The sequence below is a fragment of the Brassica napus genome, chromosome A3, assembly GCF_020379485.1.
Source record: "Brassica napus cultivar Da-Ae chromosome A3, Da-Ae, whole genome shotgun sequence".
Lineage (NCBI taxonomy): Eukaryota > Viridiplantae > Streptophyta > Magnoliopsida > Brassicales > Brassicaceae > Brassica > Brassica napus.
The window spans coordinates 9,628,868-9,654,177 of NC_063436.1; the positions used below are offsets into that span (position 1 = coordinate 9,628,868).

At 31.6% G+C, this 25,310-nt stretch overlaps 2 protein-coding genes and 1 pseudogene across 3 annotated transcripts; all 3 read left to right on the forward strand.

The window, feature by feature from the left end:
- The first annotated feature begins 2,138 nt into the window (after window positions 1-2,138).
- LOC106443590 (inorganic phosphate transporter 1-4-like) lies at window positions 2,139-4,710 on the forward strand. The gene has a single exon (XM_022717554.2). It carries the CDS (start codon window positions 2,867-2,869, stop codon window positions 4,472-4,474), a length of 1,608 nt encoding a protein of 535 aa, XP_022573275.2. The 5' UTR covers window positions 2,139-2,866; the 3' UTR covers window positions 4,475-4,710.
- Window positions 4,711-5,092: 382 nt separating this feature from the next.
- On the forward strand, window positions 5,093-9,335 carry LOC106438117 (annotated as a pseudogene).
- Window positions 9,336-18,243: 8,908 nt separating this feature from the next.
- LOC106438114 (wax ester synthase/diacylglycerol acyltransferase 3-like) lies at window positions 18,244-20,995 on the forward strand. 2 transcript variants are annotated; one of them, XM_013879176.3, is made up of 7 exons: window positions 18,244-18,500; window positions 18,778-19,338; window positions 19,408-19,474; window positions 20,019-20,101; window positions 20,200-20,409; window positions 20,479-20,616; window positions 20,707-20,995. In XM_013879176.3, exons 1-7 carry the CDS (start codon window positions 18,294-18,296, stop codon window positions 20,872-20,874), a joined length of 1,434 nt encoding a protein of 477 aa, XP_013734630.2. In that variant the 5' UTR covers window positions 18,244-18,293; the 3' UTR covers window positions 20,875-20,995. The 2 variants fall into 2 exon arrangements, with proteins under 2 accessions (XP_013734630.2, XP_013734629.2); XM_013879175.3 differs by having other exon boundaries at window positions 18,246-18,500; window positions 18,769-19,338.
- The last annotated feature ends 4,315 nt before the right edge of the window (window positions 20,996-25,310 follow it).

Here is a 25,310-nt window from a genome sequence, read left to right on the forward strand (position 1 = left end):
CAAGACTGTGAATGAAATTTCAAGGAAAGAAATACATTCCATGCCTTTTCACTTAGCCGTAAGAACATGTCAACATGTCTTCTATAAAACTGTAAAATTAATCAGAATATGACCAGGACCGATCATGGAGCTCGCATGAAACATTCATAAATTTTAAGCACTTAATATCTCTAAACTATTTGGCAAAAACAAAATCTCTAAACTATACAAAACACACTCATCTAATTTGTAATTGTATACTGTAGTTGTTTTATGTTCTATAAATCTTACGACCGGCCTTGAATATGACATGTCGGAAAGAATCATAAACCCCCTAATTACTTCATGTTAAACGACCCTCCCCTTTAAACAATGTCATTTGGTATTTGTCATTTGGATTCCGAAAATTATATTTTAGTAAGAATTTTCGTAAGTTAATTATTGGTACTGTCAAGTTTGGTGGGGCAAAGTTTTATGTCACCTTAGGGCTAAAGTTACGCAGCTCTATGAATATCATAGGACGAGGACATGCTAAACTTGATAAGCTAATCAAGTTTTGGGTCGGCGTCACCAATCCTCTTCTAAAAGTATTTCCAATAAGAATTTAATTTGTCTTTCAACATAATATTATATTAGTATTTAATTTTAAAATAAATACAAAATTATAAATATTTATTAATGGATTTTATTTAGATTTCAAGACCGGTTTATATTTTGGCATTGTCCGAAAAAATATTATTTTGAGTCAACAATTTACCAACTAATTATAATTATCTACTAGAGGTGCTCTCATTAGTGGTGATTCACTATGACTCCAAAAAAACAATCATTCTAGGATCATCGTTCAAAAACAATTGTTTTCGGCGTCAACAGTAAACATATAAAATTATTCTTAAGGGTTCGTAATTACTCTCACCACATGGCATCCCCCTTCCCTCTTAATTTATTTGGCCAAAAGGTTGACCATACCTCAGCAACTCTATTACTGTGGACTAAATTAGATTTCGAATGCTATTATGTTTCTTGTAACATATTTCTTCTTCCAATACTTCTCTATCTTTATTTCATAAATTTCTTCTTTATCATCTCTTTTTGCAAAAGTATTTGCATGGTTTTAGTTTAACTTGATTGGTAGTGTAAAAACCTAAAACAGTTTAAACTAAATACTGAATCGCACATAAGAAAATGTTTTGTAATGATTTTAGAGCTAACATGAAACCGATTATGATGGTACAACTAGGTATACCTAACTAAGTATAATTTAGATGATTAATAAAATCGTATTAATTTGATCATTTTTATTTTGGAATAAAAATGTTCAATCTGAAATTGAAAATTCATTTTTTTTTAAAAGTGAAGGTAGAATTGGTATTCGTTAAGAATATATAATATTGATTGGATTGTAGCTGTAGAAAATTTACTTTAAAATTTAGTTTGTAGGATTTTTTTATTTAACTTTAAGAGATATACCTTTAAAATTTTCTACAGTTAAAAAGATGGAGTTTTAGAAAATAAAAATTTTATAACTATTTTTTGTGTTATTTGGCTGTAGTTTTATTGTTTTTTTTGCTGTAACTTTAAAAATTAATATAAATCATGATTGGTAATATTTAAGGTTGTAGATGAAAATTAAAGTTAAAGTCTCCTCGTACCGTCCAACGAATCACTCCTAATATGTGATATTAACTGAAATAATTTTATTAAATTTTATATATTCTCAGTTAAATGATAATCTCGAAATTGACAAACAGAATATCGTTTCTTTAATAGCTAATCAAAGTTTAAACCAACTGCTAATCAGATTCATTTTATTATAATTTTTATTTATTTTACACCAATTTAATACATTTTTTTGTCAAACCCACCAATTTAATACTTATATTTGAAACTTATATAACTGACTAAACCGCATACGAGGAAATGGGTATCTAGTGATTTTCTTAAATGAGCAACATCCCAAAATTGAAGGTATTTGTACTTCCAAAGAATTTAAAACTTTGTATATCATAAAATAATTCATGGTCAACTACGTCTATGAGTAAGAAAAAAAATATTATAGTCGAACAGCTGTTTTTTTTTTTTTGAGAAAATAGTTGAACAGCTGTTTTCAGGTAATACAACAAAACGAAGCATGCATCCTGTCCTAGTAATACCTAAACGAGTACAATAAAAGTTAGTAAAAAGAGGAAAAAATAATGAAGATTCCAAAAACGGCGTCATTCAAGGGATAATATACAGAAATAGCAAATGAAATATCTCATATAGAGTTGCATATAAATGGCCGTTTAGAACTTGCACTCTATCCTTCTTCATCAGCAGCTTCAACGCTCATTCCACTCCTTGCCCTCTCTACATTTTCCCCACAAATAAAGGAAGATCATTGTATATTCATGTAAGTCTCTCTTCATTTATGTTTTAGATGTTTTAGATGGTTATGTGGTTCTTTCTCTTCATTCTTCTGTTTGAAAATCTACTATCAGTCAGATTATTCGGATGATCGAGTTTTAGACTATAACTAGTAAATCAAACAACCAATAAATAGAATTGAAGGGAATGAAATAAAATGAATGAAATGTAGTGGAAAAATGGTCGGATGAAATAAAATTATTCTTATGGAATGAAATAAAATTATTCAGATGATCGAGTTTTATATTACATTCCATTCATCTTATTAAATTCCTCTTCTGTTTTGTTTTAATTGATAATTTAAATCATTAACAACTTATCCACAACATTCAGGAGTGATTTCTTTTTTAAGTTGATAGTTAAGAGATCCCACACATGTTTCATTCTACCTGATTCATATAAGTCGATCTTATAACGCCCAAAAATGCTACTAAAAGTTACTAATATTAATCCTGTGATGAAATTACAGAGGTGAATAAGAATGCCAGGGGATCAGTTACAAGTGTTGAATGCACTTGATGTAGCCAAGACGCAATGGTACCATTTCACGGCGATTGTAATCGCCGGAATGGGATTCTTCACCGACGCTTACGATCTCTTTTGCATCTCTCTCGTTACAAAGCTCCTGGGCCGCATTTACTACCACGTTCCAGGCTCCAAGGTGCCTGGGACTCTCCCTCCCAACGTTTCCGCCGCCGTCAACGGCGTTGCCTTCTGTGGGACCCTCACCGGTCAACTCTTTTTCGGGTGGCTTGGTGATAAGCTCGGGAGGAAGAAAGTTTACGGTATGACGCTGATGATCATGATCCTTTGCTCTGTAGCCTCTGGTCTCTCTTTCGGACACAAGCCAAAATCCGTGATGGCCACGCTATGTTTCTTTAGGTTTTGGCTTGGGTTTGGGATTGGGGGTGACTATCCTTTGTCCGCTACGATCATGTCTGAATACGCTAACAAGAAGACTCGCGGTGCGTTTATCGCTGCGGTTTTCGCCATGCAAGGGTTTGGGATTATGGCTGGTGGCATTTTCGCTATTATTATTTCAGCTGTTTTTGAAGCTAAGTTCCCTGCTCCTACCTATGCGGAAGATGCCTTGCGATCCACGGTACCACAAGCAGATTTTGTATGGCGTATAATCCTGATGTTTGGTGCTCTTCCTGCGGCAATGACGTTTTACTCTAGGTCAAAGATGCCTGAAACCGCGAGATACACAGCTTTGGTTGCTAAAGACGCAAAGCAAGCTGCTTCAGATATGGCTAGGGTTTTGCAAGTGGAGATAGAGGCGGAGCAGGGGATAGTGGAATATATCTCAAATGATAAGTCTAAATCATATTCCTTATTCTCCAAGGAATTCATGAAACGTCATGGACTTCATTTGCTGGGGACTACATCAACATGGTTCCTTCTCGACATCGCTTTCTACAGTTCAAACCTTTTCCAGAAAGATATTTTCAGTGCAATTGGCTGGATACCTCCTGCTCAAACCATGAGCGCGATTCAAGAAGTTTTCAAGATCGCACGAGCGCAAACACTCATTGCCTTGTGTAGCACGATGCCTGGTTACTGGTTCACAGTTGCTTTCATCGACGTCATTGGAAGATTTGCTATACAGCTGATGGGATTCTTCTTCATGACGGTCTTTATGTTTGCTCTAGCTATTCCTTACGACCACTGGACTCACAAGGAGAACCGAATTGGATTCGTAGTCATGTACTCGTTAACATTCTTTTTTGCCAACTTTGGACCTAATGTTACAACCTTTGTTGTACCTGCTGAGATCTTTCCGGCTAGGTTCAGATCCACATGCCATGGTATATCTGCAGCATCAGGGAAATTGGGTGCAATCGTTGGTGCTTTTGGGTTCTTGTACTTGGCTCAAAGTCCAGACAAGAACAAGACAAGTGCAGGATATCCTCCAGGGATTGGTGTCAAGAACTCGCTTATCATGTTAGGTGTGGTTAGCTTTTTGGGTATTCTCTTCACTTTGTTGGTGCCTGAAGCTAAAGGTAAGTCGCTTGAAGAAATATCTGGTGAAAATGGAGACAATCATGAGAACACCAACAATGGGAATAGAACGGTCCCAATTGTTTAGGTGATAATACACCTTTTGTTATTCTTATTTTTTTTCTTTTCTCAAGTTTTTTTGTGTGCGCGCGGGTGATCTATTGACGTTTAAATAAAGTGTTACAGAAAACCAAAACATTCACGAATCGGTTTAAGCTCGATTTCTAAATTGGACAAGAGCTGATCTTATCCTTTTCACTGTTTATTTGGGCTTAACATATATTGGATTATTTTTCCTCCCCGAGTTCTGTTTGTAAACTAGCCCACTGGGCTTTATAATTAATATGAAGTGGACCACAAAAAGAAACGTTTTTAAAAATGCTCTAGTAATAGTAGTCAACCTTCATAACTAATGAGAATGACCAATTATATACAGAAAACTAGGTAGAAATCAAATAATTTTAATATATCAATAAATAACAGTATACTATAAATCAATGATTAAATGTTGACAAAAAAACAGTATATATAAAAACTACACATATAATATATATAGATATTAATGTGTTTAATTTTTTATAAGTAAATGTGATTAACTAACTATCTAATAAAATCCAAGACATACATCATAAACTGCAGCGTCAGATATATATATATATATATATATATATTCTAATATTATCTTTAAAAAAAATCTTGTCATTAAAATTAAAAACATGAGAAAAAATAAAAAATAAAGAGAGAAATTTGTTTCTCTTATAAGAGATTTCTTATGAGATTTTTTTTTTTCAATTAAGAAATGTATCTGAAACTTGTTTGCTTCGTGTTCAGTGTCCTCCTCTAAACTGTCTTATTTGGTAGCACTCGCACAAGGAAATGAACATATTTTATTTCTTATCTCCACTGATAAAAAGGACCAGAAGTATTTGCTTCGGTAATATCTGCAACTCTTCAGACCTCTGTTCTCCTGGGTGTGTGTTCTACTTTGATTCTCGTCTTTTAAAAAATGTTATCTTTCAATTGCCAAACAGTTCAATTTTTTTTTTCCGGGTTAGATTTTGTATCCTAAGATTCGATACTTGTTTTGAGACGCTTAGGTTCAATCTTAGCTAGGGGCTGCAAATGATTTGCATCTTTATGATTGAAAAGGAGCTTCCTTTAGTGAACCCATTTTGAAAGAAGTTTCATTTTGAGAAACCCAGAACGTTTTAATGTAAAGATTGGCTTTTAAATATCTGAATCTGTTCGAAAGTTAGTTTCCTGTAGGAAGGAGTAAGGTTCCAAGACCAACCAAGAGGAGAATTTTATTAATAATACTTGTTCTGTGGTTTGTTGTGATGTTTATAATAAGGCACCAATGATGATGAAACGATCTTATCTACTGCAGATTATTGTTCAATACACTAGACTACTGGGAGGTGGCTGTAAGGTTTAATGGGCATTGAAGGTGGGAACACAAGTTCGAAATCTGGAAATGTGGACAAGTTCTTGTCACCTCCGCCAGGTTTTGAAGGTTGTTCCAAATCTGTAAAGGTGGAAAAGTTGTTGTCACCTCCACCAGGCTTTGAAGGTGTGAACAGAAGTTCGAAATCTGGAAATGTAGACAAGTTCTTGTCACCTCCGCCAGGCTTTGAAGGTGTGAACAGAAGTTCGAAATCTGGAAATGTAGACAAGTTCTTGTCACCTCCGCCAGGTTTTGAGTCTCAAGCAAGGTTTGTGCTTAGGAAGGTACAAGAGAAGACAAATGGATTCCGTCCAGGAGATGCAGATAGTTTCCAGAAGCTTGTTAACAGCCGACCGTGGATTGTGCATGATCATACAACTCCCAGCTCAGGGGTCTTAAAGCCAACGAAACCTGAGGTCCCATTACTATCTATGTCTACCTCTTTCCTGTCTTTTAACTTATTATGCTCTTGTGGTGAATGGTATGTGGATCTGTTTTCTTATCATTTCTCAGTTCTTTTGTCTGCCTAATACAATCATATGGTTGTGAATAGACACTAGGCTTGATGTATAAGATGTTGGTTAAGGTAGAGTTTTTCTTACTGTGGATTCCATATCCCTACTATCCCCTTATGGTTTTAGTTACTTTAATGTCTGCAAAAATGATTTAGTGGAGCTTGATGTGCCAATTCAGATAGCTATACTATGCTTTTAGATGTATGAGAATGTAGGTATCAAGAATGTATGTTGAGTCTTTGCTAAAGTAATTACTAATTCATTTCACAGGTACATCCAAGACGGCTACCGAGAGTCTCCAAGAAGGTTGTCCTTGAGGAAGCTCCAGTGTTTAACCCAACCGAGAAGGTTAGTTTTGCTTTGCTTTGCTTTGATGGAAAGAAAAATTAGGGTATTAAATTGCTTTAGTCTTCTTTGGTAATATGTTACTTTTTCTCTAACCTAGAGTTACCGAATGTTCAGGAATACAATGACACACTATCTTACATTGCAAGCTTGCGTGACATATCTGAACCTCATGGAATCTGTTGTGTGGTTCCTCCTCCTTCATGGGATCCTCCATGTCTTCTTGGCGAGAGAAAAATATGGGAGGGATCCAGATTTTTCACTCAAGTCCAGATCTTTGATGGAGTTCAGACCGAGGACCCAAAGATCAAAAAGGAGACTGATGCTGATAGTGATGATGATGATACGTTTCACAAGGTTAAGTTCTGTAGAACAGAACTTGGTAATGAGTATACTTTGGAGACGTTCAAGAACTTTGCAGATTCATACTTGGAGAGCCATTTTCGCGTAAAGGAGAAGGTTCTGGCTTCCATGTATTCATCTCCATCCGTAGACGCATGGCCAACGGTGGCAGACGTTGAGAAAGAGTTTAGAAAACTTCTTGAGAATCCATTTGTTGAACTAGGGGTAATGTTAAAAAATCAAGTTTATTGCTTTTATATATACTGTATATGAAACTGGCTAAGGTACTAACTCGTGGTGTAAAATTAGGTGCTTTATGGGAATAATATAGATACCAAAACGTTTGGCAGTGGATTTCCTTTATCTGGATCATCTGAATCTTGCAAGTACAAAACATCAGGTTGGAATCTGAACAACACAGCGAAGCTTCCTGGCTCTCTTCTAACGTTTGACGACTGTGAATCAGTTTGTGTTCCTCGCTTAAGTGTGGGAATGTGCTTGTCTTCCCAGTTGTGGGTAAGTTTTAATGTTCATGTCAAGCTGTGTTGTCATTTTCTGTCAGAAATAGCATCTATTCTGCAAGCTATCACTATACTTTTTTTCTCAGTGTTCTAAAAGTCGGTCTAGGCGGCAAACTGGTTCTAAACGAAACGAGTTTTCAAAAACGATTAAGAAAAAGAAAGGAAAATCGGTCTAGATGCTCAAAAAATGGGTCTACCGCCTACCAGTTTCTTGAACATTGGTTGTTCTTGCATTGGTTGTTCTTGCAGCGTTTTTAAGTTTTGCAGTCTAATTTGCTTCTATTGTCTCATGGAATATATGATGCTGAACAGAAATCTGAGAAGGAGAGACTCTACTCGCTCTGCTATCTGCATACAGGCGCTCCTAGAGTGTGGTATTCTGTTGCAGGGTGTCATCGTTATAAGTTCAAGGCTTTCATGGAGAGCTTTGTCCCTAAGGTGTCAGGAGAACAGTCAAAGAGGAGTTATGATTCTGTAAGTAGTTAAAAGTCACTACGCATCTATGCAAGTCACTCTTTTTCAAAACTCAGAAAGAAAACACAAGGGAAGCTAATTAATTTGGCAGGTGATGGCAATGTCTCCATATGCGTTGCACATGGAAGGTATACCAGTGACCCGGTGTGTCCAGAACCGTGGACAGTATGTTATATTGTTTCCAGGGACGTATTACTCTGCCGTTGACTGTGGCTTTAACTGTCTGGAGATAGCAAATTTCGCTACCCTTGATTGGTTACCCCATAAGGAAATTGATGCTCTGCAGAATCAAGAGAAGAAACGAAAATCGTTATTATCGTATGACAAGGTACTGTTTGGAGCTGCTAGTGAAGCTGTGAAATGCCTTAAGGAATACTCTTTGACCAAGAAGGAAACATCAGGCAATATGAGATGGTTTAATGCTTGTGGTAAGGAGGGGATGTTCTCCAACACTGTTAAGGTATGCTCACCCTTCTTCTTTGCTTGTCTTAGGAACTTGCTCACTACCTTCTTCTCTTTTTATGTAGTCACGGGTCAAGAAGGAGAAAAGCAGAGTTCAGTACCTTAGTGGTCCACTAAAACCACAAAGGATGAAGGAGAGTTTTGATGATGTGAGCAAGAGGGCATGCTGTGTATGCTTTGTGGATTTGCATCTTTCCGCTGTGCAGTGTTCATGTTCTGCTGACCGTTACTCGTGTCTGAGCCACATGAAGAATCTCTGTGCCTGTCCGTATGACAAGAAGAGTTTTCTGTATAGGTACACCATCGATGAGCTGAACATTCTTGCAGAGGCGTTGGAACAACGTAAGCTCAGCTGTATGTTCAAATGGGGAAACATAGATGGCAACTATTGTGCTTCTCCTGCCATCAGAAGTTCACAACCTGGTGGGGACAAAGGCAAGACAACAGATGAGGTTATGCAAGATGTTGAAACTGGGGGTAAGGAGCAGATGAAGGCAAGAGGGAAAGTGAGATCAATCATAGAGATAATGAATGTCAAAGAGGAAAATGATAATGAGTCAGGGCCTGTGGACCCTAAACCCTTGTTCTAATAAATCAATCAGGCCATGGGATTCTTCTGCTGTCAACATGGCAAAGAAGCAGAAGGAGGGATGGATATAAAAGGAATGTTTTGGTTTTAAGTAGTTTAGTCAAAGGAGTAGATTGGTTTGCAAATTTGCACCATTATGTTAGCCACAAAAAAAAATTTAAACCCTAGAAGTACAACTCTAAAGTCAAATTTGTTTGAAAACAGTTCTGTTTGCTTAAAAATATTTTTATATATTTTTCTTATAAAATTTATTAATATATTACGAGAATTATATATTCTAGCCAATCCTGTTTGCCAAGAAGGGAAACCACAAGCTGCTGTTGACCATACCGTACACCAGGGCCGTCTAACAGCAAGCGCAAGTGGAGCGGTCGAACAGGGCCCCGAAATATAAAAATAAAAAGTTTAAGAATTTTTAAAATATATAGATAAATTATGGTAAGAAACTTTAAAATTTTAAATATAATGCTAAATTTTGAGCTTATAATTTAAAAAAATCAGACAAAGTTATTAAATTTTAAAATTACTTGATAAAATGTACGATTAATATTTTTTTTGAACAGGGTCTAAAATAAATTTGAGACGGCCCTGCCGTACACACTAGAACTTTCACGGGACAGTCACAGATAATCCCTTGACTAGTGAATAGTGATGATGAAATTGACACAGTGACACTGGTCTGTCTACCTGACTTTCATTCGAAGTCTTAATTATCTCTGTTTCTTGGTTTTTTGGTATGTTTTATGCATTTCGTACTTAACTCTTTATCTCTCAGTTTTTGATGAACAAGTGCATGACTGCAGATGAAATGACATATATTAATCTTGGGCTGAATCATGAACGGTACACTGGCTATATTGGGCCGTCAGCTAGAAGGATATGGGATGCTGTATACTCCGAGAAATGTCCCAAATGTAAGCAACACTTACTCCATTCTTCTTTAGTTTCTTTATACCCTTATTTTCCAAGTGGCTGATTAATTCATATTGGATTCCTAACAACCCCTGTAATATACTGGCTTCTATGTGATGAGCAAATACATCTGAACAGTAGTGCCAAGAAGAAAAGATAGTGTACAAAATGGTCTCTGGTCTTCACTCATCTAATATCAGTTCATATAACTTCAGATTACTCTCTGTGTGGTTTTTGTCTGTTATTGTTTAATTAGATTAAAGAGGGACGAACATTTTATATAAATTATCTTTACGTATTATACATTCTTATTATTTTCCATATTATGAAATAATAAATATATATATAATAATTAAAAGTTCAGTAACTATTAGTATATAATTAAATTAGTACGAACACATAACATTTTTTTATTGATCCACACAAACACTTTTTATATTTTATATGATATATAATAAAATTTAACTGATAATAACATGTATATATATAGTATATTTTAAATATTAATATCTATTAAATAATGTTTTTTACTCATATTGTTTTTGGTAGAGGATACACTAATTTTTAACAAATTTTTATTACTCAAAATCAATAAATTGTTATATATACTTTAGCCACTTAAACAATTCCGTAATTTTTATTTTAAAAAAGAATGAATAATATTAATAATTAATTTATGGTTAGTTTAATAAAAGCTTATTATATATTTAGATGGACCATATTTCTCTAAAGATTTTAAGAATTATTGTTGTGATGACACATGACTATCTCATACGTTATAAACTTATAATGCTTCTCTTTTAATATATAAGGGATACATAATATGTCTTATTTATCAAACAATTACATATAACTTTAATGTTTCCGAATTTGAATGATTTGATCTTGTTAGACAAGTTTATATCTTCAAACTATAAAAACATACGTAAGGTAAACATAAATTTGAGCATGTTAATAAATGTCTACATATAAACTTCTAAGATATAAACTTCCATAAACGTCTAAGATATAAACTTATATAAACCCACCATTCAAGTTGAAAGCCAACAGTTCTTTAGTCGTCGATTGATATTTTTGCGAGTAGTCCAGTGCTTGAGAAACTTTATCTCTGCATTTCTCTTAGCCTTCTTCTTCCTCCTTTTTACAGTTATCCCACTTTAGAATCTATAACTTATCTGACTTAATATATAGACATGAGACGAATATGAGAGACAATGCATGTAGTCAAAGTATGGGACGAGGATGCTCCATTTGCTGAATATCTTTCACGTCACCTTCTGATCGACAATCTGGTTTAAGAAACAAAGATATAAATCAACAATTGCAAACAAATATATATATTGCAAACCAAATCATCAAGCGATTTAAGAATTGATATACCTTGTCTTTGGTGTCTTCATCACTTTTTCATCCTAGAGTTTCTGGAAATAGTAAACACTGCACAAATAGTGAATACCGCACAAATCTTCTTTTTGTCTTGAGTGGCAGACTTCCCATAGATGCCTCTTTTATCAAGAAAGCCAAAACGAGGTATTTTCTTTCATGTAGTGGATAACAACACTGACTAGTAAAAGCATTCATTTTTTATGAAAGTAAAAGCATTTATTTGTTTTCATAAATCTTGCAACTAAACTTCATAATCCGCAAAATAAAATGGATAAAAGAGATGTCTATAATATTATTTGAGAAATCATTTATCTATGTGTCATCAATTACAATGATATCCTTAATGAATAACATATTTTACTAATTGCCATTATAACATTGTCTATTTTTTTTGATAACCTTTTAAAAATTATATCAATATCAAAAAGGAATTTAGTATCACAAAGGTAATACTTTAGAAATAAAAATATATAGCATTATGTTATATTTAAAACATGTGATTCAACAATATGTAATTCCATTTTATATAAATCTCAATTTCACAAAATTTTATATTTCTTGATCATGTTAGTTAAACTAAATTTTTTAAAAATATTAAAATATATAATACTTTTTTATTAAAAAAATTAGTTACGAAGCAAGTACTTACTTTAAGATATTAAACAACTTTATTTTTTCTTATTTTCAAAATTCCTAAAATGCTATGTAATTATACTTATGCTATTTAATTATACTTTTGGATAATTACAATATCTTATTTTAAACATATTTTCTCATAATTTTATGGAATTTTATTTTCCTAATTAAAGATTCTCAAGCCTAATACAATATGGATAGGGATAGCAATGTTGGACCTGGACCGCATGCTTGGCCCATTAGAGATTGCTGCGGGCGGATTTGGGCCGGCATATGATAAGCCCAAAAAGAGCGGGCCTTGCGGGCTGGGACTGTGCGGGATTGGGCTTAATGCAGGATGGGCCGCAGGTTGACTTGCGGGATTCTAATGACCCGCAAACTGATCTTCACCTGAAAAAAATGAGAAAAGAGAGCAGAAAAGGCGATTAGGGGTTAGATCTTCACCGACAACCTATGGAGCTCCGGTGACGGGAGGGTCGGTGATGCTTCTGGTCTCCCATGTGTCTTCGATATCCACCATTGGAGCTTCTTCAAGCCACCAAAAGAAGTGGGCGAACTCACTTTCCACCGAAGAAAAAGATCCAGCTCCGGCGATGGGTTCTTCAGCGATGGTGGTTGGAGCGACTCCTTCGATCGATGCATGTCACAGGTAAGGATATACAACCATGTTTTGTTGTCGATTTATATTCTCGGGTCTAACACTCTAACTCATCGGTATGGTGATTTGGCTGCAATGGCTTGTGATCTGCTTAGTATTCCTATAACAACCGTAACTTTGGAGTCCTTTTTTAGTATTGGATCGTGAGTTCTAAATAAGTATAGGAGCTGTGTAATTCCAAGAATGTGCAAGCTCTGATTTGCACTAGGAGTTGGCTAAAACGATATAAAGCTTATGAACATAGTAAATTGTTCACAATATCATATATTTTGGAGTTTTATGTTTCAATATATCTTTAACTAAATTGAATTATTATTATTTCCAGAAGATGAAGTTGATGCTGAAGAAGACACACTCCCATCATTTGAATTGATTGTTGCTGAAGAAGTTGAAGAACAAGAAGTGTGATTTGTTGTTTTGATTTGGTGTTCTCTTTTTAATTACTTTTCAGATTGACATCTTTGATTTGATGTTTGGTTTTATTTAATTTTGGATTCAGCAAACTAAAGCATTGGTTGTGAACTTATGATTTTTCGATTCAGCAAACTAAACATCATACATAAACAAACAAATAAATGGTCAAAAAGGTTAAGCATGATTTTAATGCTGATATCATTATTAGCAAGTTCATTATATTTGAGGCAAAATTATTATTAAAAAAACATAACTAATACGAGTAAATTTTGTTGTTACGTAGAATGTTTAAAGATATAGGATTAAGAAAAAAATATTCTTAACCATGTATACCTATAAGCCTACATGTAATATGAAGAACAATTTTAATAATAAAACGCACAGGAAATAACATCCCAAGACAATCTTCTGGGGCTTTCAGTAGAACAAAGCAACATTCTTTTGTGATAATTTTCAACTGGAATTTCTTCACTGCATCTATGCAATTTGGAACTTTCCTAACATCGTTTACACACTGAAGTGGATTTGGTAGGAATCCTTCCTCTGACATTGGAGCAAGCGGAGCATTTGCATTACCTTTCGTATTTTGAGAAATCGATAGTAGCACTACCAGCAATAACATAGTCAATACATAAACTTTTTGCTTGTTCTCAATCATTGTTTAGTGTTTATTTATTTTGTGATTACTGTTATGACATTTTCTTGATATTTATATATGTCTATGATCATGACTTTTTTAGTAAATGAGATATGAGGTGATTTCATTTGATTTTTTTACATATATGTACTAGTAATTTTAACCATCTTACCTTTATTAGAAAAAATACAATGTATAACGCCAAATTAACAAATGTACGATAAAAATGGTATAAAATATATTACATTAACAATTTACATGTGTTCATTATTATATTGGTATCAAAAAAGATTTAACTTTAGTAGAATTAATTATATGGTTTATATTATTATTGAAACTATTAAATAAAAATTTAGGGAATCAAGATATTGTTTTATTATAAACCTTCTTAAAACCATGTTAGATTGTTAATAATAGAAAAGCTATTGTTCCCTAGACATTATTTGAGAATTGATTTGCCATGTGTCATCACCATAATGATTTTGAAAGAAAAATGATGACATGCTATGATATCGAATGATGACTTGAAGGTAAATATGACATGGATATTTTACATTTGATGAATATAGATTCTGTAAAATCTTCCTTGCGACACCGACACCTTGACCGTATAATCTTCTGTGAATCCCATCTATATGATGGTATATATTGTATTTCGGTTTGATTATCCTTTCTTTATATAACTCTAACAAGGTGTTTTTCATGGTGGTAATCTCTTCCAGAAGCATTGAATCCCTGGAACAAAATCGTTGGGCCATAAAAGGCACAGACAAACATCGACGGAAGTAGACTTTATTAATTGAGGCCAACTCACCAGAGATAAACTCTTACGAAGGAAGATACACCATACATCAAACACACCATCCCATGTTATTATCATCTTCTCCGAATAGAAACCAATTATAATATGCATGAATATATTTACAGTCACCACCGGGAAGAGGAAACGACGAGAGTACCATATCGAATAAAATCATTGTTTATATGTTTCCCAAAACGATAACAAGATTACTGAAACAAACATCATAGATATTGTCAATGGATTCATAAATGAAGTAAAAGTAAGGAACAAACAAGTAATTGGGTGAAAAATTGGCGACCAGAACCACCCAAGTCTCATTAGAAACCGCCAAGAAATCGCCATACAATCGCCACAAGTAACATAGTGTTTCTTACATACCATGAGTAAATTTTATATAATTTTAGAGTTGAAATGCTTTGAATCAGTTGTAAATTTTATAATTGTACCAAATAATTTTAATAAAGCTGAAAGAAAAACTTTCTAATCTTTCGAATTTTCAAAAGACATGTATAGATCATTACACAAAGTAAAACCATAAATTTAAAATATCACAAATATAATAATTTCAAGTTATTTAGAAAAAGAAAAAATATCCAAAAGTACCACAAAGACATGTTATATACAATCTCAAAAGTCAATCATGGATAGATAAGTTTTTATCCAAAAGTACCACAAAGACATGTTATATACAATCTCAAAAGTCAATCATGGATAGATAAGTTTTTGTGTGAAAAATGAAATTCATAAAACTTATGCAAGAGAAAAGTAAATTAAACAACCAATTTGCACATGAACCAACAAAGTGTTATCCACACATAATATGTTTAATTCTACATACTTGTTGCATGATTTTATTTATCAGTTGAATTATTCCTACCAAAAGTATCACAAAATAGTCTATTTATATTACAAGTATTATATAAGAATTGTCGAGATGTAGATGATTTATCTGCAGTAAAATTTATCTGATGAAAGTTAAAGTAGTCATTCACCAGTTACAAAAAAATTATCCATTCACCGAGATCATAATTATGTACTTACATATCAACTGTATATTCTTACTTTGTCTTATATAAACCATATTCACTCAATAAATACCTATATATTTGGAAAAATATTAGGAAAAAATGTGGTATAGTTTACATTTTCACACTAGTTTGTCTAATTTCAAAGTACTTGTTGTATCATCTCTAATATGCATATTATATAGTTTAATATAAAATTAATTATAGTACTAAGAATTTTCTATTATGTCCTTCAGATAAACAAACAATATGGATAATAATGCTAAAAGTTGAAATATCAAATCATAAAACAACAAACTAAACTCCTAGTAACATCTAATAGGGGGAAATAAGGGGTAAAAATTATTTTTAACCTCTTTGAAGAATTTAAATGGATATTCTTATCTTTTTACAATCAAACATATTTTCTTAATGAAGGTTGACCTTTACCTGGATATGCTAGAAAGCCACATTACAACTTTTAAAAATATAGCATGCCATTAAAGAAAATATTACGTTTATAAGAAAATTTTGATATGATAATTCTTTTGTTTAAATACTAAACAAATAATAAATCTATTCTTCTGGTTGAAATAATATGCCTACCAATTGAAAGAAAACATAACATGATAATTAGAGTTTTTAATTACGATATAATATGATAATATATTTGACTATTATTAATGTGATCGTAATGTTAACACCCATGTTTGAAACTACGCTAGCCGTAAGTCGGGTGACCCTAGCGAGTTAATAGAAAATCTGAGATTAACTGGGGATTAATCGGAATTAGTTTTTAGTACTTATCTTAATTTTTTGTAGAAATGTATATCCTAAATATTTATCTGTTTTTTTTTCTTTTATTAATGAAAAATTGTAATTAAGTTGTATTCTTTTTTCTAGGGATTTCAATTCTTTTCTGATTTTTAATGACCGCCTCACCCTTTTAACATAATACATTGCTTTCTTTGCGGATTTCTTATTATTTATGCATAAAAAGTATAGATTTGTTACGTAACTTCAATTTTCAAGCGTTTAAAACCCAAAAACACGAACTTTTTCTACGAATCCGATTTTTTGTTCGATTTTAATGGAATCGCCACGGTTTTTCACCGTCGAGCGTTGCACTACCGTTTTATACTATTATTTTCTATATATATAATAAATAACTATTTAAATAAATAAATAAAAAAATATTTTTATGTTTTTGAATTATACTTTATGATATTTGAACTTTTAATAAATTTTAAAATGATACTATCTTACTTGTGAGGATATATTTTTGAGATAATGAGGGAAGAGCAATTGAGCATGCCATGCTCTAAGATACGAATTGACTGCACAATAAAGATACGTTCAGAGTCTCGTCCTTCGGAGACCTTTGGTTTAACATGTTAACTCCACCTGACTCGTCATTTACTCGGTCCATTATTACTTTGGGTCTCTGTGGGTTTGGGTCCTAACCTATAATTTGGTTCGAATTTTTAGAATTATTATCTTTTCCAGCATTAAATTCAGCGCTAGAGAGGAAGTGCGTTTGGCCTATATATCAGCTCTTACAACAGATCGGAGCAAATCCGGGTAAAAGGTAGATCGAGATTATACATCAAATGCGGTAAAAGAAATGCTACCTTTTTTAGCTAACACGAAATGACACCTTGTTTCACAAGTTTAGTAAGTCAAATTTGTATGAAACTATCACTTCTAAAATAAGATCCTAATTAGACGTGGGTGGACACGAATCAAAATACTACCATAATATTTGGTATTTGTGATTTGTTTCGTATTTTATAGATATCTAATTTTCTGATATATCCAGAAAATTTACAGATATTTACGGGTATTCATTTTTTTCAATACAAGTAAATTTATAAAAAAACTATACAATTTTGTTTTCAAATTATTTTTACAAAATATAAAAAAAAAAAAGTCAAGACTAGTGAAACTACATGTTTCATAAATCTTAAAAATTAATTATTTTTTATAAAATATAAAACTATACAAAATTGTAATTTTTATAAAGATTTTATATTCATTTCTTAATTTAATACTTTAAAATTAATTTTATAAATAAAAGTAATAAATTCATGTTAAATAATAATTACTTAATATTATACATTTAAAATTTTATATTTAATTGTAGATATTTATTTGTAAAAAAGTCGGAGCAAAGCGGATATCCGAAAAAATTTAGTATTTGTGTTTTTCTTCGTCTTTAGTGGATTTTAATTTTTGATATTTGTTTTATTCCAAAACTTAGGAATATCCAGATTTTTGTACCGAATTGAAACGAATAATGAATAGAATCAAAATAAACTGATAAAATGTCAGCCCTATTCATAATGCCGAGACCTAATCCTAATGCGAAGACCCTTTGATTTGTGACAAGACACTGACTCGAGACAATAATTGACAAATGAAATTAATAATTCAGAAAGAGATCTTTTAGATATTGGTAGTATCTAAGTCAGAGCTTTCTCAGTTAACAATAAAATAGAAAAATAAAGAGAGAATAGTATAGAAAGAAGCGAGAGACCTTCAAGAGAAACTTTTATTATACTTATCATTGTTCAAAAATTTTATACATGAATTATAATATTAATATTATATTGTGAGATATTTTTTGTTAAGATATTCTACTGATGCACATTAATAAAGTCTACCGGCATTTAATCAAGATGGATAGAGGGGGGGGGGGGGGGGGGGGGGGGGGGGGCAGTAGTATATATAAGAGCCTAGCGCTGTTGGAGAATAATCAATTTAAATATGAAAAAGGGTAAAGACATTGATAGAGAGGAGCGAGAGACAGCAGCAAATGAGCCGCTTAGTCCGGTTTCGCAGTTGTTTGTTTTGCCAGGCCTTTACTGCGTCATTGTTTTAACACTAGGGTTTAAAACTAGATGCAACCCATCTGCCATTGTTGAAGGTATCAAGAACACATGGATCAAGCTCCCTCGCTTCTCTAGCAAAGTGGTAAACATACTTACATGCTTTAATTTTACAAACAAGAGAATTTGTTATCATGACATGTAGTTACTAGTTTTAGTTCAAAAAAAAGACATGTAGTTACTAGTTTGTTATCATGACATGTAGTTGCATGCATGTTGCTCGAAAAATGTTAAAAAGTAGACTCAATTTGGTTGTTATGAAATAAAAATACTTGAATATATATGTATAGATATGTGTGTGTGTGTGTGTATATATATATATTATTTTCTTTGTTCATAAATTTATATTTTAGGAGATGAAGAAAAATGGACAAGCGGTTTGGGTCCCTGTTACTGTTCGAGTTGAAGATCATGTTATTGTACCAGATCTTGACCATTTCAACATTGAAAATCCTGATCAATTTATAGAAGACTATACGTCAAACATTGCTAGTACTCCAATGGATATGTCCAGACCTTTATGGGAATTTCATGTGCTGAATGTAAAGACATCAAGCGCAAAATCTGTAGGCATAGGAAAATTACATCATTCACTAGGCGATGGGATGTCTCTTATGTCTCTTCTACTCGCTAGTTCACGAAAAGTATCAGACCCCAAGGCTCCTCCAACTACAACGGCTACAAAAAAACATGCTGATTCAAGTGCTAAGGGTTGGTGGTGTATTAGGAGATTTTGGTTGGTGATAAATATCATTTTCACAACTCTTATTGAATTGTTCAAGTTTTGGCTTACTCTATGTTTTATGCGTGATACGAAAACTCCTCTCATGAGTGAACCGGGAGATACAGTTCGACCTAGAAAATGTATCAATAGGATAATAAGCTTGGATGATGTCAAAATGATAAAGAACACAATGGAAATGGTAAGCATATTAATATTTTAATATTATGTTTCTTTATATTGACCAGTTGTCTTGTTTTTTTTTTTGTAGAAAGTAAATGATGTTCTTCTTGGAATGACACAGGCAGGTCTCTCAAGATATTTGAGCAAAAAATCTGGTATTTTAAAATTCTTTCCCAGTCTACTAGCTAGTGTTCTTGACCTTAATATTGTTATAAATCTAGTTTTAGTAGCTTTTGTATATGAAAATATAATGGCCTTGGAAAAACACTCGCAAGTCTAATATTTGTTCTTTCAATTAATTATCAATTGCTTACAAAAAAAAATAATTATCAATTTATTGCAATTTTTAATATCTATTTCACAACTAAGAAATATGTACCTTAAAATTTATTATTTCTTTTGAAGTTTATCAATTTTGTTTATCAAATATTTTAAAAACGCGTAGTATATATTTTTAACTATGCCTTAAAATATGCATATATATATAGATATGTATGAGTGATCATTTATTATTATTAGACAATACATATGATATGAAAATATATTGCTACTAAACATTATAGAAATGTTATTACATTTTGTAGTTGTTTGTACCGATATTCATTATAATGCTCTGTTTAATACTCCACATCGTAGGAGTGTGCTATTATCGTAATATATCATCATTCCTAGTTTCAATTTTGTACGTTCTGAAAGTAGATGATGATATGGCGACCGGGAAGAAAAAAGTCCGTCTTCGTGGTACAGTAGCTGTAAATCTAAGACCAGATACAAAGATTGAGGTAATATAAATGTAACCATCATTTTCCCAGATATCTGCTAAAACAATATTTTTAAAAATACACTATAATGCAAGAGGTTCATAAATACGAAAATGTAGGATCTCACTAATATGATGGAAAAGGGTTCAAAGTGTAGATGGGGAAACTTCGTAGGTATTGTCATATTTCCTTTGTGGGTAAGAGGTGAGGATGATCCACTAGAATACGTTAGAAAAGCAAAATCTACGATGGATATGAAAAGAATCTCCATGGAGGCACTTATACTATATGGACTTGTTAAATGTATCATGAAGATATTCGGGGATAAGGTAAAATATGAATATCAACTAATTAATCAATATATATACTTACTTATGTATATGTAATTTTAATAACAGGCAGCAGAAAATATTGTCAAAAGGGTATTTGGTCACACAACATTAACATTTTCAAGTGTGATGGGGCCAAAGGAAGAAGTAAGTCTTTTTGACCATCCGATGTCTTACGTGACAGCAACCGCATCAGGTGGACCGCAGGTAAGCCAATCATGTTATTCTTGCACATATTGATTAATTATAACTTCGATGAAATTAATTAAGAGGTGGTTATGTTTGTTGTTTAACTAGGCTTTGATTATCCATTTTGTAAGCTACGTAGACAAGATTATCATCAATCTGGCTGTCGACACAACAGTAATTCCAGACCCTCATCAACTATGTGATGATTTGGTAGAATCGCTCGGTATCATCAAACTTGCTGCCTTGGAGAAAGGAGTTCACAACATGGAGGTTTGAGACATTATCACTACTTGATAACTATGAAGTTTTATTTTTAAAAGATAACAGGTGTTGAAATCTAATTACGTACCATGTAAGCCTGGTTTGATCTCAATAAAAAGTTCTCTCGGCCGAAGCATTTCCTACATTATAATATGTTCAATCGATGATATGTGTTTGATTTTTGTACCGTTTTCCTTGTTTAAAGTTCGAACTTCAAATGATATCAATCTTGAGCTTCTTTATTGCTACGCATGTTCAAACTATGGATCTTGACTAGCCTCGCGAAAATGCCAATTTTAATAGTATTTTACATGTCAGACCATTTACACTTTTATAGGTGAGACATATTTGTAGATATATTTTTTTTTTTGAAAAGGGCTTTATTTGTAGATATTCTATATCTTATGCTTAGTTAATAGATAAAAGTTTACAATCTAATATCATCTCTAATCAACTTCAAAGTTTACAATCTAAGATCGATCTCCAAGATCTTATGTCAGACCACTTCAATCTAAGATCTTAAATTAAATTTTACAATTTTAGATCATCTCTAGTTCCCTTTTATTTTCATTTCTATACTTTCCTAAATATATATTTTATTATATAGTTGAATTTAATATAATGTATTTTTTGTATAGAGTTTATCTATTTTTAGGAGAAAATATAGAATACTACTATTTCCATCTCTAAATATAAAAAGAAAAAATATTAAATTTGAATTGTCGCGGTGGTGAGTAGTATAACACGGTCCCATGGTAACACTAATATAAATTTCAAAGTACAAATCACAATCATCCTAGAAATCAGTTTGAGCAATATTATAGATCCTATTTAATACTCCCAGCTTCTTCCACAACGAACCTGATAGCTATTTAAGAACAGTTATTGTAAACACATGTGAAATGTACATCAAAAGATAAGGGACCCTGTTTGGTATTTTTGATCAGTTCACCATAACTTTCCAACTATGTTAGCAGCTTGGTAGTTCAATCTTTCAACTGTCCCAGACCACGTGGGATCGCAAATTATACATGATTTCGTAATGACTTAGTACAACTGTGAAGGCATGTTTGGACATTCTATACTAGATTAGGAAAAATATTTCTTGTTAAACCAATCAATATACATTTGTGAAGAAAAGTAAGGATTATAAATAATGCTTCTAGTACATTAAACAGTGTGATTCCCCATGTATAACCCGCCACCCTATACTCAATGGGGTCATCTGACCCATATCAAATCTACAAAATCTTAAATTTAGGCTTAATATCATACTAATTATTGTGGTCTATTGGTTAAACTCTTCTTTTATGACCCCCGTGTCTTGAGTTCAACACTCTCATATACTCCCTATGTTTTTTAATATAAGTTGTTTTAAAGAATTTTTATGTTCCAAATTATATAACATTTTTGCTTTTTTATGTAAAATTTATTAACACTTAATGTTATATGACCAATAATAATATACCTTCTATTTTATTATTGGTTGATTTGTGGTTAAATAAATAATTAATGATGTTTTTTTAAAAAAATATAAAAAACTAATGATTTTCTTAATCTATGTACACAATTCTAAAACGGTTTATATTAAAAAATGGAGAAAGTATCATTTTATCTATATATTAAATGAATATTGACCCATGTGGAACATAAACCTAGCTCCCCCAATGTGTATAACTCATATTGAATTAAATGAACTTTCAACCTAAAACCAATTGGTGATAAACGGATTGGTATATCTATTTTATACATTACTTAGGATGCATTCCAACTATACTAATGTAAGAGACTTAGCCTCTAATACAATCCTCGAGATGATAGTTATTTAAACGTCAATCTCAGAATGTTTGAAAAATGATCAATGTGCCAATTTTGGCTCAAATAGATTTGGATCGGATTGGACTGTATGGATCGAGCTCATACAAATACACTACTAGATTTAAGTTTGAACTAGATTCTGATTCATTAAGACGCATATTATGTTTTTTTTTTATAAAACCGGCGAATTAAATTATTGTGATGTTAAACAGTTATATTTAGAGGGTGAATGGTTGAGTTTTATCTCTTTATCTTAGTTTTATTTATTTTTAAATCAGTAAAATTTATTTTTAATAGTTAAATCCTATATCAAATTTTTATTAATTATTACCAATCATGCTTTACATTTATATTTAAATCTACAACAAAAAAAAAGTAAAAACAATTATGTATTTTAGACAAAAAAAGCTTACATCTTATTTTATAGGTTCCAGAATCTGTAAAATAAAAATTACTATTTATTATATCAAATAAATTAGATAATCATAATAAAAACATATATAAATATTTTTATTTAATTTTGAGTGCTTTTAAATTATCGAAATATTTTAAATAACATAAATATTATTTACATATCACATTTTACATAACAGTAAACTTTGATTATTTCATATAAAAAATAGTTAATATAAATTATTTTAATTGATAAAAAAAATATTTAATATATAGATCACATATTTTATTTTAAAATATCTACATCTTATATATTTTACAGTGATAGCAAATTTACCTAATACAAAAATCTCTGCAAAAAAAATTTGCATTAACAATTTTACATCTACAACCAACTTATCAATATCTAAACTCTTACAATTCATAAATGTCGTTTGTCGTTCAGATGCATAATTACCAGTTTGGTTTTCAGAGTAATAGTTAAGTTTGTTCATATTAATGGCAAAAAAAAAATTACAGCTAAATTTTACAGACACGGTCAAAACCAATCATCACATTAAATCATTAATGTTTTGTTTTGGACTTGTATTACTAATGTAGTGATCAGTCATATCCGGTTTTATTATTACTTATGTATAAACGTGACAAATTCCATGGAAAATAACTTGTGTGTATAATATCATGTGAAGATAACTTTGTGTATAATAATCAGTTCGAATATTCTAATTTTAATGTGAAGATTGTAAATATATTTATCGTTAAGTTTTTGAAGATATTTCTCTCTGTAAAATAGTAAATAGTAGGGCTGGGCAAATAAACCGAATCCAAAAACCCGATCTAAATCCGATCCGATAAAAATGAATCCGAACCGATCCGAACCCGACGTAAATATCGAATAAATCTTGTTTTGTGGTATTTCGGGTTATGGGTATTATCCGAACCGAACCCGAATCTAAATAGAGTTTAGACCAAAAAAAATAGTAAATAGAGTTGTTGTTTGTTACCCACCAATAAATGTTTTTAAAAATATAAGGAAGTTCAGATTTTTAGTTATTATAATTTAACACATTCGACTGAATATTCCTTTCGTGTTCAAATTTAATTAATTTTATATTTATTGTAATTCAATTATGTAGTTTTAAGATTAGATTGTTTAGATTCGGTAATGATTGTAGGATTTAGAATTTAAAAACTTAATAATATACTCAAAACAAAATCTGCGATTAATATTCTAAATTAATGGATTTGGGAGGATATTATTTAATTATAATGTAAATAAAGTAAAACAAAAATTAAAAAAGAGGTACAGTTTCTTTTAATTATATTTCGTATAATTAAGTGGAATTGGCAGACTACATTTCGAACATAACATCATAGCTATTTTTATATATAGTTTAGATTTTTTTTAAATGAACATATGTTAATAAAAATACACAACTTACATTTTTAAAATCTAACATTGTAAAACGAAATGTCTATATTGATTATGTTTGGTATAAGTATAATGGACGAAAAAAAAGAAGTATAATGGACGACCAAGTATATATCAAATCTAGTAATTTATATAATTGAGTGTTAAGGAAAATTTTGGTATATGAAAAATAAAGGACAATGTCAGTATACTAAATTTTAAAAAATAATGTAAAAAATAAAGTTTTAGATTCATGGGTGTATTTTGTCACTTGGTTAAAATTTGTTCATATCATTCGAGACAGTATATAAATTCCGTAAAGAACATGCCTTTTTATATATCATGTATTTTATAATTGATTAGTTCCCTTCCCATACAGTACATGAATTTATTGAGCCAACTTGTTTAGTCGAATGTATGTAGGTGCTATTAAGTCAAATTATAATAGGTTTGTTATTATTATTATTATTTAGATTAATAAGTTTGTTATTATTATTGTTATTATTATTGTTAGATTAATAACTTGTCATATATAATTTTAATAGTCTTTTCTGTTAAGCTAAATGGATATCCCCTCCCCCCTCTCCCCTCGAAACGATGGTTATTAATTTGAACATCAATTTTGAAATGTTCGGAAAATGGTCGAGTACCAATTTTGGATCGGGTTGATGTGGATTGGATAAGATTACTTGTATCAAATTCTAAAACTATGTTAAATTAGATAAACTTTTAACTTATAATTAATTGGTGATAAATAGATTATTTTATCTATATTATATTTGAGATCTTTTTGAACTTCCGATGTAGAGATTTTGTCTCTAATATTTTT

Coding starts and splice junctions, on each gene's coding strand:
- LOC106443590 (XM_022717554.2), top strand. CDS start 2,867: ATGCCAGGGGATCAGTTACAAGTGTTGAATGCACTTGATGTAGCCAAG.
- LOC106438114 (XM_013879175.3), top strand. CDS start 18,294: ATGAAAAAGGGTAAAGACATTGATAGAGAGGAGCGAGAGACAGCAGCA. Junction 18,501..18,768: donor CTCGCTTCTCTAGCAAAGTG/GTAAACATACTT, acceptor TTTATATTTTAG/GAGATGAAGAAAAATGGACA. Junction 19,339..19,407: donor TAAAGAACACAATGGAAATG/GTAAGCATATTA, acceptor TTTTTTTTGTAG/AAAGTAAATGATGTTCTTCT.